General features: G+C 45.7%; 1 protein-coding gene across 4 annotated transcripts in view; it reads right to left on the reverse strand.

Moving 5' to 3' along the window:
• The window catches only part of LPCAT (lysophosphatidylcholine acyltransferase), a 165305-nt gene that overhangs the window by 47557 nt on the left and 101168 nt on the right, over positions 1 to 16580 (reverse strand). For all 4 annotated transcript variants that reach the window (XM_050195298.3, XM_050195297.3, XM_055062709.2 and 1 more), the window contains exons 6-7: positions 5104 to 5162; positions 4985 to 5019 (exon numbers count right to left, since the gene is read on the reverse strand). In XM_050195298.3, the coding sequence (XP_050051255.1) occupies positions 4985 to 5019; positions 5104 to 5162 (94 nt within the window). The remainder of the gene's footprint in view (positions 1 to 4984; positions 5020 to 5103; positions 5163 to 16580) is intronic.

A 16580-nucleotide genomic window follows, 5' to 3' on the forward strand; every position in this document is an offset into this window, starting at 1 on the left:
GCTTCAAGGAGGCCACTGGTGCCTAAAGCGACCGCTAGGCAGATATCTTCACATTCTAATAAAACATATGCTCCATCGTTTCTTGAACTTTACTGCAGCAAGCACATCCTTCTGACTTCTTATATCTCGCTTTATAGGTGCGTGTTCTAAGGCATCCTGATCTCACTTCGAAAAGTAATGAGCTTCCCTTTGAGTTAACATAAATTGTTTCTTTCCTGATTTCGTTTTTTCCTCTTAAGAAGTTACTCATGGCAGGTTTCTTTTCCATTGCCGGCACCCATGAGATTATTTCAGCCTCTCTGACTTTCCGCTTGACGTTCTTTGTTGCTGTGTTGCTTACCCTACAGGCTGCATACTTGCCGGTAAGCTTCCTAGTTCTTTTCCTCCACTGTGAATCAACATTATTCCTGTACAAATACCTCAACACTCGCCTACCCCATTTACTTTCTTCCATATTCCTCAGTCGTTCTTCATAATCAATTTTACTGTGAGCTTCCCTCACTTCAAAACTATTCCAGCCCATATCACCCTGCACAGCTTCATTTGTAGCCTTCCCGTGAGTGCCCAATGTGAGGCGTCCCACTGACCTTTGGTTGCCATTGAGTCCTGATTGTACCCCTGATTTCAAGCAAACAACCACATTTCCAAAAGTAAGTCCTGAAACCATTACACCTTTCCACACACCCCGGAGCACCTCCTACTTATTGTATTCCCATAGCGCTCTGTGCTTCATTATGGCTACATTTCTCTTCCCCTTTACTGTTATTGTTCTTTCCTGTATTTCCATATATCTATTGCCTTCGTTTATCCATATACCAAGGTATTTATATTCTTTTACCCGAGGTATTTCCTGGCCCTGTGTTTCCACTCTCTGTTCACTGTTTTCATTGAATACCATAACACCTGATTTTCTAACGCTAAATTTCAAACGTAAATTCTCGCCTTCCTGTCCACAGATGTTAGTCAGACGTTGCAAATCACTTTGTTTGTTAGCTAGCAACACAATGTCATCCGCATCAAATAAACCTGGAAGCTCCTGCTCTGCTACTGTACTCGCCTGTTTGTACGAGATTAAACCCGATATTACTTCCTTCTAGCACCCTCTCCATCCTCACCATGTACATCATAAACAGCAGTGGGGATAAAAGGCACCCGTTGATATCAACTTTCTCTTCGCTCCTCATCCCTTCCCATTCAATACAAATGGTATTTTCTAGGTAAATCTCTCTCAAAAGCTGTAGACAATCGTCGCCTAAGCCTTCCCCTTCCAGAATATCCCACAAAATCTTGCGGTCTACGTTGTCCCACGCTTCTGTAATGTCTAAAAAGGCCACATATAACGGTCTGCTTTCTACTCTTGATATTTCAATACACTGAGTAAGAACAAATAGGTTATCATCCAAATGCCTACCTATTATGAAGCCATTCTAAAGTTCTCCCAAAATTACATTATTCTCTACCCATGCTTGCAGCTTTAATTTGATTGCCTGCATTGCTAACCTGTATATTACCGATGTAATGGCCAACGGTCTATATATGAGTGTATTCTATCTTTCTCCCCCTTGCCTTTATAAATTAAATTCATTCTACTTTGTTGCAAACTGTCTAGTATTCATCTATCTTTTAAAGTCTTTCTCACTGCTTTCACTAGAGCTTCCTTATTTTTGGTCCTAGTTCATTAATCAGCCTAACGGGAACCTCGCCTAGCCCTGTGGCTGTGCGCTTAGGAATTTTCTCATTGGCTTTCTTTCAGTTGAAGTTTGTCAGCACCAGCTCCTTTTCCATCTGGTTCTCTTTCCTATTCTTTTTTTCTTCTATTACAACCTCGTCATTGCCTTGGAAAGATTTGACTGTTATTTTTCAGATGCAATTTAATGCCGTTCCCTTTCAAGTTTGTTTCCATCTTCGTCTAGGATATGTTGTTGTGTTGCTGTTGACTTCCTGCCTAATAATTTTATGTAGTTCCAAAATATTCTAGGAGTGGCCTTCTTTTTCTCAAGTATTTCTGACAACCAAAGTTCACTTTCACCTTTTATCTTTGCTTGCACCAGTATTTGAACCATGGACTTTTTCTTCCGGTATATTTCCCATTTACTGGCTACTTCATCCTGCAGCAACTGCGCCTTCTTTGCCTGCCTGTGCTCTCTGGATGCTTTCTGTCGTTCAGCGATCACTTCTCGTATCTCCATGTTCCACCAGCATTTTGGTTTCTTTTTTCCTTTCAAACAAACATGTTGTTTCTCTTTCCGTATTCCTGTCGTTGTTACACTTAGAAGCTCACTATTTTCCCCACTTTTTTACTTGGCCATTTGCCAAGTTCTTCCTCAACTCTTGTGACTATATTTCTTATTTGTTCAGCATTCAAATTTGGACTGGTCATTTTGCACTCCTTGCTCTCTTTCCCAACTACATATCCTATTTTCAAAATGATTTGTTTATGGTCAATCTCTATGCTCCGATACCCTTCCTCGTCAATGACCATTTTTCTCAACTTATCATGAATTCCTTCTGTCATCAGACAGTAATCAATGGTCGATTTCCGGTTTTTCACTTCCCATGAGATCTGCCCTTCCCACTTAGGCCCTGTATTCATGATAACAAGGTTATGTTGCTCACAAAGATATAGCATTGACTTCCTGTTGTAGTTGGTATAACCATCTAGATCCTGTATGCGGGCATTCATGTCACCTAATAGGATAATTTCGGCACCATTCCCAAAACCCTTAATATCAGCACTTATGCATTCCACTAACTCTTGATTGTTCTCTGTGCAATTATTTCTGGTCCACAAATATGTTATGCCCAGCCAAGTTTTTTTTTCCACTCATTGCACCTGATAACTAAAGGTGCTCTTGACATTTTGAATTTACTCTTTTCCATTTGGCTTCCTGATGGATGAGCATTCCGACTCCCCTTCCCTTTCTTTCCGACTTAGTTCTGTTGCACCCTTCCCAAACATAATTCTCAATCACTGGCGGCTCTTCTGAGTCTCTAAGGTGCGTTTCTGTAACCGCATATACCCCTATCTGTTCTCTATTTAACTGATCCTGAATCTCTGCCCACTTTTTCTTTCTTCTGCCGCTCTGCATGTTTATAAAGCATAAAAAAAAATGGCAAGCTCTCTTTCTTGTTTTACTCCATTTTCTGTTATTGACAGCGATGCTATTCTGAGGTTCCCCTAGGGGACCTTCTTCATTGCTACCTACTCTGGCCTCCTGAGCACCCGTAGGCCCCCTAAAAAAGCAACATGCCGACCAGCAAGTCGCCAGCCCACTTCTCGTCCAAGCCTGTAATTTAAGTGGATCCCGTCTTGTTCAAAATCACCACACCTTCTCACTTCCCTGTTTACTTCAACAACCTCGAAACCTTTCTCTCGGCTCATTTTCCATATTGCCTCATTAGCAGCCACTACGGTTCTTTGTGCATGACTGTCATGTACAGGCACCTCCGGCACCATGCACACCACGATCTGCACCTGAAGGGACAGCTCAGCAACGGACGTGAAGCAGCTGGCGCCATCTTGTGGGACGATGCGCCAACTTGCAATGCTCTCCGTGGCTTTAGCAATCAGCGGCGCACTGGTGGGACGTGCTGCACGGTAATGGCAGTAGATACGAACTCACGTAGGCGAATTTTTCACCCCATCTCAGTTAAGAGGAACATGGCAACGCAAATTTCATGATTATTCTGCAGGAATAACGCTGCCCAAAAGGCAGAATTTCGATCATTATATACGATATGCGGTGAATAACATATTGTTATATACAGGTTTTTTCTCATAGCCCTAATGCATAAGTTGATGCTCTGAAGTCGATTCATCGTTATAACTGATATATTGTTATATTTGGTATCATTATAAGTGGACTGCACTGTAGTACCCATCCAGTAAACCTAATGAAGACCGGTAAACTCTCAGCATGTGCAGCCAGACAGCCAGTATCGGTAACAATAAAACGGTGACGCTATGCTAAAATTCTCTATTTGCTCCTCCAACCATCATCATCTCTTGGATAATCCACTCAGCACAATGAATGATAAGAATAAAAAATGAAACGATTCATTATAAAATAAACCTAACTACGCTACTCTCATGTATTTGGCTATTATTCAGCTTGTCAGCGTTTAGTGAACACCAGAGTCTGCAAGCCTCTGATTTTGTGCAACGCTTGTCACTGCACAACGGTGACTAGTGTTGTCAACAGCAAAATTATTGTGATAGCAATAATCTGGACATTCGAAGGAATCGCGTTTTTGACATCATCACCAACATACTGTCCTGCGTAAACATGTGAGTAAAGTCCAAGTGCGAGGAGAATGAGTGGCCCACGCACCACGTGTTGGTGGTCACGTGATATGCTCCGAACTTTTCACTAAGTAATTGTATGACATACTTTGCTGCCGCTATCAAGGCTCCATCTTTCAGGTGAAATTGGGACTTTTTTGTTGTCGTTGTTGCTGAACAGCTACAAGCACTGTGTCAAATCAAAGGCATTAAGCGCTCTGCAGGGACGCTCACCAAGCAGTGATAAAACCTGATGCACTGCTACTTCTGCGAACCTGACACCACTACTTCTGTGTGCATGAGGCATGCTGGGAACGGCTATGGAAGAATAGCGTACTATGTTATACTAGAGCAGCTGTACGTACACGTAAATTTGTCGCAGTTTGCTCTGCCAACGTAGCAAGGGATCACAGTGTACATTGACTCATGTAAGATATGTTGCACATTTCATTCCTGCTTTTTTTTGTGGTATTGGATGCTGCTGTAGATGCTTTCAATGAACAAACATACTACAAAGGGATGATCCTCTAAGAGAACCCACTGAGAAATGCATGCTCACTTGAGAGTCTCACTGCTTCTATTGAAAACATTGCATTGCAGGCTTGAGACAAAACAAATAGCAATATTTCCCTTCCTGCTAGAGTTGCATCAGCACTTATGCGCAAGAATGCAGTTAAGGCCAGCTATTGAAGCTGCACGTACGCAGAGGGGCCATCCCATGTCCATATGAGGGTGTTCTGAAAGAACAAAACAGAGGCTCTTGTTATCCAGCTGACATGTAATATGCATAATATTACTCCTTATGCATAGAGTGAACATACCAGTTCATTCGGGTACCGAATGAGAACAGGCTGGACCGGGACTCCGGGAACAAAGGCACCTTAAAGAAAGCAAAGTTATCACACAATTAAAATGGCTTTACTTTGAATTTTAAATTGGATACTTTTCATTTCAAGTAAGCTACTTCCAATAATAATGTTCACATCTGCATACAGTGGCATACTATACAATGGGTAGTATGAAAGAACTATATGCACAGGCATGATGCAGGATGGCCTAAACCTAACGTTATAGTTTTGTCACATTATATATAGTCATACCTAAGCATAAAAAAAAAATCTGTAACACACTTTCAAGTCTGCTGCGAGTTTGAGCAGCATTTGAAAGTGTCAGGTACCAAGGTGCAGTGGTATTGCCACAGGCTTCGCAAAGAACATCAAATAATGGCAGTCAAAAGATGCAGGCCGGCAATAAATGCAATATTTTAAAGTTAACTCACATATGTGACCATTATATGGCTTCATTAAAAAAATACATTCTGGCATTTTGAATGGTAAAAATATGATCTGATTATGAGGCACGCCGTGGTTGGGTACTCTGGATTTATTTTGGGACCACCTGGGATTCTTTAACGTGCACCCAATGCACGTACATGAGCACTTTTGCATTTCGCCCCCATCAAAATGCGGCCGCCGCTACCGGGATTTCGTCCCGCTCCCACAACCATAGCAGCGCAATGCCTAAGTAACTATGCCACAGTGGCGATGAGCAAAACGAGAACAAGGTGAAAGCAGGAGCCAACATTTCGACAAGTGGACTTGTCTTCTTCAAGGCAACATATGCTTTTCTCGCCACAGTATATATAGGTGGGGTTCTTCTAAAGGGGAGGGGGTGTAATGCGGGTGGGTGTGACAACGAGTGAAGGTGTGTTAGCGGCGAGGGTGTCGACGCCACCTCGGCAGGTACGGCTCCTTGACTAAAAGGAGACCACGAAATGTGAGCTTTTAGCGGAGTAGTTTGCTCTAGAGGAACAAGATGGCGCTTCTGGCGCCGTGTAGCTCGTGAAACAAAGCCCATGCAACACGTAGCTCGAGCGAAAGTGCTTGACTTAGAAACGATTACCGCTTCTACACTGCTACAAAGTACGAATTTCAGCCGGTTGGTACACATTGTATAGACATTGAGTAACAGCACAAGACACAGGACATAAGAATCCAGCCAGTGCTTTGTCCGTCTCCTGATGTCCTGTACGTGTCTTGTGCTGTTGCTCATTTTTTAGCTGTTGGAAATGCAACTGGGTGATCACTAACACATTGTGCACCAATCATGCCACAGAATGTGTAATGGTAGTGGGAAGACATGTGCAATGGTTGGCTGCAAAAACAGTGAGTAATGGAATAAATCTGAGTGGGCCAAGTTGATCCGACTAGAAAGAAACAGGAGACACAAGAGCGTTAACTTGCAACCAAGTTACAAGTAGCGTTCGTGTGTCTCCTGTTTTCTTTCACCTTCGTCTGGTTGTGCGCGCAAAATGTTTTTGTCATTTCTTTATGGAGCGCATCGTGTTAAGCACAATGGACAGACAAACAGACAGACAGATGGTATATGGACGGACGGACGGACGGATTTCCTGGGTGAGTCACCTAAGAATGCTTACTCATTAAGACTTGCACGCGCAAACAGACTGAATGACACTTGGTCTGTCATTACCGTTTCAACGCCAGCTGTAATAAATCACTTTACAGTTGAAATTTGGCGCACCGGGTGGGTGGGTGGGTGGGTGGGTGGGTGGGTGGATGGATGGATGGATGGATGGATGGATGGATGGATGGATGGATGTTATGAGCGTCCCCTTTGGAACGGGGCGGTGGGTTGTGCCACCAAGCTCTTGCTATTATACTGCCTGATCTCCTACCTAGATTAAAAAATAAAAATAAAAAAGAATCCCACAATGAATTTCCATAACCAAATTTTCTAACCCCCTATTGTGAACTTTGTTTTTGCACGTCTCCGTTTTTCGTCGTTTCCCTACTTTTCTTCCACCAATCTTCCAATCGCCTCTTACTAATCTCTATTGTGGACATGTTTACTTCCCCCTGCGCTCACTGAACCCAAGGGCTTCAAAGAGGCCAGTGGTGTCTAAAGCGACCGCTGGGCAGATATCTTCACATTCTAATAAAACATGCGCCATTGTTTCCCTAGCTTTACAGCAGAAAGCACATGCTTCTTCTTCCTTCTTATATCTCGCTTTAGAGGTGCATGTTCTAAGGCATCCTGATCTTGCTTCAAAAAGTATTATGAGCTTCCCTTTGAGTTATCATAAATTGTTTCTTTCCTGATTGCCTTTTATGCGAAGCATATTACTAGAGCTCAACCCAGCTCCTCAGGCGCGGCGGTGTCGCCTTCAATACCACATGACACCGTGACGTCACGACAGAGGAGAAACGGGGCTCCAACTCGCGCCGTCGCTCGCGGCGTCGCGGCGGTATATAAGCAGCTGCGCTTTTTCTAGGTGGCTTTGGCTCAACTCTTGCAAGATGGGCTGGGTGGGAATCGAACCAGGGTCTCCGGAGTGTGAGACGGAGACGCTACCACTGAGCCACGAGTACGATGCTTCGAAGCGGTACAAAAGCACCTCTAGTGAATGCGGTGTTGCCTTAGAAACGAGCTGTTTCTAAGGCTCAGGCGTGCGTCGCTTGCTCAGGCACACATTTCGTTGCCGCGCCGAACGCTGCGTTGCTCGGCGCTCACCGCGTGCAATGCGGGGCGCGTAGTCGCTGCGCCGTAGCCCATTGTCTTACACCCCTTGGCGGGTCGACGGGAACGCTGTCGCGTTCCACTCTTGAAGGCGAAGCAGAGTAACGCATGAGTTGTTTCTTCTACTAGCCGAACCAAATATAGCCAAGCAACAGCAGTTCACCAGGCTAAACAGTGGTTCAACAACTAAAATAAAGGCTAGTATGCTTCGCATCCTGGGCTTAACCTTAGCTAAGCCACAGCCCTTTTTTTTTTTCTTCTAAGTAGTTACTCATTGCAGGTTTCTTTTCGATTGCTGCCACGCATGAGATTATTTCAGCCTTTCTGACTTTCCGCTTGATGTTCTTTGTTGCTGTGTTGCTTACCCTACAGGCTGCATACTTGCTGGTAAACTTCCTAGTTCTTTTCCTCCACTGTGAATCAATGTTTTTCTTGTACAAATACCTCCACACTCTTCCAGCCTGTTTACTTTCTTCCATATTCCTCAGTCGTTCTTCATAATCAATTTTACTGTGAGCTTCCCTCACTTCAAAACTTGTCCAGCTCATATCACCCTGAACAGCTTCATTTGTACTCTTCCTGTGAGCACCCAATGCGAGGCATCCCACTGACCTTTGGTTGCCATCAAGTCCTGATTGTACCCCTGATTTCAAGTAAACAACCGCATTTCCAAGAGTAAGTCCAGGAACCATTACACCTTTTCACATACCCCGGAGCACCTCCTACCTATTGTATCTCCATAGCGCTCTGTGTTTCATTATGGCTGCATTTCTCTTCCCCTTTATTGTTAGTTATTTCCTGTATTTCCATATATCTATTGCCTTCGTTTATCCATATACCAAGATATTTATGTTCTTTTACCCAAGGTATTTCCTGGCCCTGTATTGCCACTGTCTGTTCACTGTTTTCATTGAATACCATAACACCTGATTTTCTAACGCTAAATTTCAAACGTAAATTCTCACCTTCCTGTCCACAGATGTTAGTCAGACGTTGCAAATCACTTTGCTTGTTAGCTAGCAACACAATGTCATCCGTATCAAATAAACCTGGAAGCTGCTGCTCTACTACTGTACTTGCCTGTTTATATGAGAGATTAAACCCGATATTACTTCCTTCTAGGGCCCTCCCCATCCTCACCATGTACATCGTAAACAGCAGTAAGGATAAAAGGCACCCCTGCCTCAGTCCCTTGCTGATATCAGCACCTTCTTTAAGTCAATGCGCCCTCTGTTGGGAGGTTGCAAAATGATTTGTTCCCGCCATGTGACTTCGCCGCTGCGTTAACGCAGCTGCACGGATGTCTCGACTAAGTGCCGTAAATGCATATGTTGCCTGAAAGGAGTACCCTCTTGGCGCTGCAAGTTGAAACTTTGCAAAACTCAGCCGATATCTTGAAATATTATTTCCTAAAAATTGAGCCCATTCAGTTATGCTGGTACATTGCCGTGAAGTTCCACAGAATGCCAAAGGGGTAATGTCTAAAATTTCTGGGTATGCATGCACTAGTATGAGAATCGGCCCACCTACACCTTTGATTATGAGGGTGAATCAGAAAGTCTTCGCCCCCATTTTTAAAAAATTTTTTTTGCCAAATTATGACTGTAAGTGCGAAGTCAGCATATCCATTCCCAGCAATGGATCTTTCTTGGAGCGGCCCAGCCTTACCTGCCAATAGCTCCGCAGCACGGCGCTGTAGTCAGTTGTTGAACATGGCGGTTGTGCTTCACATGTCCATGGCGTACGAGCAACGAAGTGTGGTTCATTGTCTATGGAGTAAGGGATGAACGCCCACCGATATCCACAGGGAAATGCAGCTCACGTATGGGGAAAGGTGCCTCTCTTTGAGAAGTGTGAGGTGGTGGTGTTGTGAGTTCGCGAAAGGCCGTGAAGACTTTCATGGCAATGAGCGCTCGGGGAGTCCGCTTGGGTCGCTCACTACCCACAAGCTCTGGTCATTTCACTGGGAGACTCTGGGACTACCCACCATACAGTCCGGACCTCGCCCCTAGTGATTTCCACGTTTTCGGTCCGCTGAAGAAGTTCCTGGCAGGACAGTGATTCACGTGCAACGATGAAGCCAAGACAGCAGTTTGACGGTGGTTCCACAGTCAGCCGGACGAATTCTACCACAGGGGCATCTTAAGGTTAGTGCTGCGATGGGATAAATGTCTGAAGCTGTGTGGGGACTATGTGGAAAAATAGTGTAAGGTATCTAGAACGGTATGTATATTTGTAATTATTAGCTGTATGTACCTTATTTTGGCTAATAAAAAATGGGAAAATACTTTGATTTGCCCTCGTATAATGCCCAGGGATAGGCTGCTTTGAATTTTGGCCAAAGTTCACCGTTGGGATTGTTGGTATAGCATGATGGAGGCAAAAGGTGTAGCGCACCCGAAACAGGATGAAAGAAAGAGACGGACTACCACTGGCGTGGCCAGAGGGGGGGGGGGGGGGGGACCCCCTTTTCCCACCCCGTTCACCCATCCCATGGAACAGAAAGAAGTTTCAGGAGGTGGGCTCCGAAAGAGCGACATGGATGAAAGGGAAAGCTTGAATGTGAAAGGTAGGCGAGGGCTAGTGGCGGTCCCAAGGCGGGGGGGGGAAGGGGCGTCACGGGGGCGACCCCCTCTCTCATGCACAGAACGTTGCGACCCCACTCATGGCACACCTCTACTTCATACCCAATCGTGTTAACCTTAACTGCTGAGGGGAAGTCAGCACTGAAAATTCCATTCACAAAGAAAGATGGGACTAGCGTGCGCATAAAACTTGTGGGTACTGTTGCTCCCCACCAGGCCTTCGTGTCGTTGAACAGCTTCTCATTTCTGGTACTTGATCAAATCATCAACCAAGCTGCGCAGAAGAAAAGCGTTTAGAAAATAATATGGCTTGCTTGTCCAGGAAATGCATAATAAAAACTCCCCCCCCCCCTGTTTTTCTTTCTTTCTTCTTTTTCTTTCCCTTATCTCTGACTTTCATTGTGATAATAAACTGGAGAAGAGCTTTCTGTTAGGCTAGTTTGTACACCCTGTGAAGAATGAAAACAGAGCAAAAAATGGGACAATAAAGAAATACCTAAAGAACGCTGATTTGCGCACGGCAACATATATGTGCTGGGCCAGGGAAGCTAAGAAACTGCCAGAACAAACAGGAGGATGGCAGGTACAGATGAATGGCCTCAAAGTCCATGTCGAAACAGAAACACAGGAATGTTAGATGCCGCCGTGCCATTTAACAACCCAGTGAATGTTGAATAGTGCGACAGTGACTAACGGAAAACTTTAAGAAGGGGAGTAGGGTGATGGATATGAGGAGGAGGGGGACGCGCATAAAAGGCGTCAAGAACGAAGTTGGCGGATAATTATAGACATAGGGAGAGCATCTCATCAGTGCCCGATTGCTCAACACCAGACGGCCGTGGCTAGTCGCCTAGCTGAGGCTCACCTATCCCGTCGTAACACGTGCTGCTTGCTGCAGAGAGCTCATTCTATCTAAACGTCTCAGCAATTTTCAGAACAGACTAGTCGGGAAACACGACGCTTTCAAATCTCTCAGAGCTACTGGCCCATATTTTACTGCGAACTAAGGATGCCGTAATTCGCACAAAAGCTTCTAAACAGGGGGCAGCCCTGCTTCCGACTGTCCGCCTCATCAATCCCCGAGTATGATCAAACAACAATATGCGTTGCATGGTGACTGCCATACCATGACCGCAAGTTACTTCCAAACATCTCTTCAAACAAGTCGGACAGTAGATCACCGAAAATGAGTGCAACTTGCATCATATGATACTATCGAAGTTCTAGCGCAAAGCTTCGTTCCTGTATTTTTAAATCCAGAATAATATATCATGCCCACAACGTCGAAAGCGCGATTGAGTGATAGGTGACATGGAAAATAGTGCCCGCACTCTTTCATATGTAGCCGTGGCCGTACCACTTGCTGCTGGGAAACAATGGTGATCTCCACTGTTACCTGGGCTCCAACAAGTTTGGCCTGCAAACAAGAAGACACACGACAGTGCGCTGTCTTGTTTTTGTTTGGCCCCTGTTTTAGCACTGTTCGGTTTTCCAAGTCATGTGCCACCTAGGTCATCGACAAACATTATATAAATGCATCAATTCATAAATGAAATTTTAGTTTTCTTTAATATCATCATTTTTAAAATAGCATGAGGATGATAGCATAATTTGAGGCGAAGTGGCAGCACGCCTTCGCAATGAAAAACTTTTGACAGAACTTAAGCAAAGTGTTGGTCCGGCGACGCAAAAATGTGCATCCTTGTCCGGGGAGTGCTACATAGCAGTTGGAGCGATGTACAACCTCCATATATTTATATAGATATATATATATATATGGCCCTAACTTTCAACAATGTGCCTGTAGCCGGTCTCTTTCTTTTGTCCTGTTTCGGGTGCGCTACGCCTTTTGCCTCCATCTCGAATTCTGGAGCTGCCGAGTGATCTGTATAATGCAAAGCATAAAAAAGCTCATGGTAACTGCGTATACAGCCGCATAATTTTAAGACATGGTTTCTCGTAAAGCACAGAAGAAAATTAACAACTCCACCGGTGACAACGACGTGACTACCCGACTGTATGAAATAGCCTTACCATGAAGAAAGGAAAAAAAGAAAAAGACTAAGGCCCCGACGTCTCCGCGAAGCTCCCCTGGCCAGTCCCTTAACCACGGCACCTCCAACATACATTAGGCAGCTCCTCTCTAGGTGCGTTTTGACAGCCAAGCGCGCCTCCTACCTACTCCGATCTTTCCACCAGGCCAGACAAAGCGACATCAGACAGAGAAAGTAGCTTTTTTTGTAGGGGTGTGCGAATACTCGAAGCTTTGGAATAACGAATAGAATATGCCCTATTCGATTCAGTCTTCGAATCAAATAATCACTATTCGTATACAATTTCCTTTCCATAGTTTAAGCATATTTCCGAATCGTCAACTGTGCTCAATAAAACATAATATTGGATCAGCATAACATCTCCGCTGCCATAGTAGACGTAAAACAAGAAAAGTTAGTGGAGCAGGTTACGTCGCTCAGGAAGCCAGACGTTACCGGATAAACTGTGATTATTCGCACACTGCAAAGAGTCCTAGGTATGCGAACTAAATATTTGTTCCTAATGCTCCATTGGAGTTTTTAATAAATAAGGCTTCATAACGTGCAATGTAAGGACAAAAACATGCTAAAGTTATTGACAGATGTGAACACTGTTTTCTAATAACAGTGAGAGCAGCTGTTCATTACTCGGAAATTATTAGAAAAGTATTTGAAATGCGATTCAATTTGCTTCTAGCACTATTCGATTCGTATTCGATTTGGTCTCAAAGATCTTTAATCGCACACCCCTATTCAACACAAACATTCAAATTTATTTCCTTGAGAATTATTTAGCAATCCTAGCTATGTCTCATTAACGACAGCGAATATTAAAATGACACGTGACTTCCACCACATTCTTCGCAACGCATCTGTGATTACTGGATCATCTCTTGTTTTCTTTTTTTCTTTCACAGTGAACTCTATCGACTTCGTGAGCGGCACTTGCAATGTGGCGGTCCGTACGTTTACAAGGAAATAAGTACATTGTAATTACAATATCAATGGTTCTTAAATGCCTCTTGGCATACAGTCAATGAATGCTTATGCACGAAATAATGACATTACTCAGCTCAAAATATTATATATATATATATATATATATATAATGTGTTAAGAAGCGTTATAGTTAGATTGATTGGACGCTCAGATAGCAGAGCACGTAGCGAGAGGACACAGAGCTTCGGCAACACAGACACAAGGCTTCCAACCACACATTGTCGTCTTTCTCGAAGCAATGCCTGCTGCGCGTTCTTATCCAGTACAATTGCCTCCCCGGAAAAGAGGAGCCGTCTCGACGACCTACAGGCAAGATAGCACAGGTGGATCAAAGTACGGCTTGAGCCGCTGAACGTGCACGATTTCGCGCCCTCGGCGGCGCTTATCGGAAGGCGGCTCAAGGGGTTCTACCAAGTAGTTCACAGGAGTCATTTGACTGACGACGAGGTAGGGACCCTGGTACTTGGAAACAAGCTTTGGTGAAACTCCAGGGCTGGTAGCGGGAACCCAAAGCCAGACTAGTCAGTCAGGGGCATAGGGTGCCAGAGAGAAGGGAATATCCCGAAGGTGCTTCTGTCGCTGCTGATCTGCCGAAGTAAATGTGCGGGCGAGCTTTCGGCACTCTTCCGCGTGTGCAGCAGCTTCGGACAGGGTAGTAGCCTCCGTTGTGTCAGGGCGATACGGAAGGATGGTGTCCATTGTACGGGAAGGCCCGTCCTGGGCAAGGCAAGGGTTGCAGTGGAGCAGCTAAGGCATGAGGGCTGTTCTTGCGGCGTTGGCATGCGAGGCAGGAGCGGACATATTGGCGGACGAATCGGTACATCCCATGCCAGAATTCGCAGTCGCGCGTACGTTTTTAGTACTCCTGCATGTGCGCATTAAGGGTCATCGTGAAGCGCTGCACATATGTCCGAACGTAGATGCCGAGGAACCACGAGTAACCATTTGCGCCCGTCCGAGAGGTAGTTACGGCGGTATAGGAGCCCGTCACGAACAGCGAAGTGGTGTGCTTGGCGACGCAATGCACGTCCAGTAGAAGGCGCTGATGGGTCTGACAGAAAAGCCAGCATAGCAACAATCCATGGATCCTTCTGCTGCTCCGAAAGCATATCCATGGAGGTGAGGGAGGACTCGCATATTTGTACTTTCTGATGGTTGGGCTGGCCTGACACTGGGAAGAGAGACAAGGCATCCGCGTCCGAATGTTTACGGTCTGAGCGGTACAGCACTCGAATATCATACTCTTGGAGGTGAAGCACCCATCGAGCGAGGCGACCTGAAGGATCTTTCAAGGACGACAGCCAGCAGAGTGCATGGTGGTCCGTGATGACGTCGAACGGGCGATCGTAGAGGTAAGGACGGAACTTATTTATTGCCCAAATGATAGCCAGGCATTCTTTTTCTGTAACGGAATAGTTTGCTTCTGCTTTGGTGACTGCGCGGCTAGCAAAGGCAACAACGTATTCATCGAAGCCAGTCTTTCGTTGTGCAAGAACAGCGCCAATGCCGACGCCACTGGCATCCGTGTGTATTTCTGTCGGTGCGCTTGGGTCAAAATGTCGAAGTATGGGGGGTGAGGTTAGAAGATGTCGCAGCATCGTGAATGCAGCATTGCAAGCTGGCGGCCAAGCCAAGAGGTCGTGGTTACCCGTGAGAAGCTGCGTCAAAGGCGCTATTATGGTGGCGAAGTTGCGGATGAAACGACGAAAATAGGAGCATATCCGATGAAGCTGCGGAGTTCTTTTGTGGTCTTTGGTCTTGGAAATTCGGCAACGGCTTGGAGTTTGGTTGGATCTGGGAGCACACCATCTTTCGAAACAACGTGGCCAAGGATGACTAGCTGCCGGGCGGCGAAGCGACACTTCTTCAAGTTGAGCTTGAGTCCAGCATCGGCAAGGCAAGTGAGCACGCGTTTGAGTTGGAACAGGTGAGAAGAAAAGTCCGGGGAAAAGATGACAATGTCATCGAGATAACAAAGGCATGTCTGCCATTTGAGGGCCCGGAGTATGTTATCCATCATTCTTTCAAAAGTTGCTGGTGCATTACAGAGGCCAAAGGGCATCACGGTAAATTCATATAAGCCGTCAGGCGTAACAAATGCCGTTTTCGGACGGTCTGCATCAGCCACCGGGACCTGCGAATAACCGGATCGTAAGTCTAAGGACGAAAAGAATTCAGCGCCTTGGAGGCAGTCCAGTGTGTTGTCGATACGGGGAAGAGGATATACATCTTTCCGGGTTATCTTGTTGAGTCGTCGATAGTCCACACAAAAACGAATTGTCCCATCTTTCTTTTTGACCAGCACTACCGGAGAAGCCCAAGGACTGTGTGATGGCTGTATCACGCCGCGTCGGAGCATGTCTCCTACGTGCTCATCGATGACACGACGCTCCGTCACGGACACACGGTATGGACGTTGGCGTAGCGGCACGTGGCTGCCGGTGTCGATGTGATGAACGACTGTGGAGGTACGGCCTAAACATTGTTTCTGGAGGTTGAAAGAAGATCAAAATCGGTTAAGAAGGTCGACGATCTGCGTGCGCTGACTCGGAGTGAGGTTGGGGTCAATAGACGGAGCAAAGTCTCGGTCACATGCAGGCGGAGGCGCAGAGACAGGGAGAGTCATGCCGTCAACGTGAAGAGGAGTCGAGTCATCAGGCATATCGTAGACAGAGCTCGTGTCGAATTCATCAGCAAAACTGAGGCACTCGCCATGATGTAAGCTTGATGGACACGAAAACGGATTCGAAACGTAAAGTGCACTGGAGCCCTGGCGAAAGGGAAGGAGGGCAAAGGGAAGCAAGAAGGGATGACGGCGTGCAGCAAGTTGAGATGGCGTGAAAAGAACTGTGGAATCGTAGAAAGCAGCACAGGAAACGGGTACAAGGGCGGAAGAGAAAGGAGGGATATCAGTGGCGGTGGCAACGAACACTCGAGCAGAAGGTGGAGGCAAATCTTCAGAAAGACTGCCGCAGAATGGAGTCAGTGCAAGTTCTGCGCGGGCACAATCAATAATAGCGTGATGAGATGAGAGGAAGTCCCATCCTAGAATGATGGCGTGAGAGCAGCGGGGAAGAACAACAAATTCAATGTGGTATACTGTCTTGTATGGCGACACGGACGGTACATGTTCCTAAGGGGCTC

This window comes from Dermacentor andersoni, chromosome 1 (assembly GCF_023375885.2).
Source record: "Dermacentor andersoni chromosome 1, qqDerAnde1_hic_scaffold, whole genome shotgun sequence".
In the NCBI taxonomy this organism is placed as follows: domain Eukaryota; kingdom Metazoa; phylum Arthropoda; class Arachnida; order Ixodida; family Ixodidae; genus Dermacentor; species Dermacentor andersoni.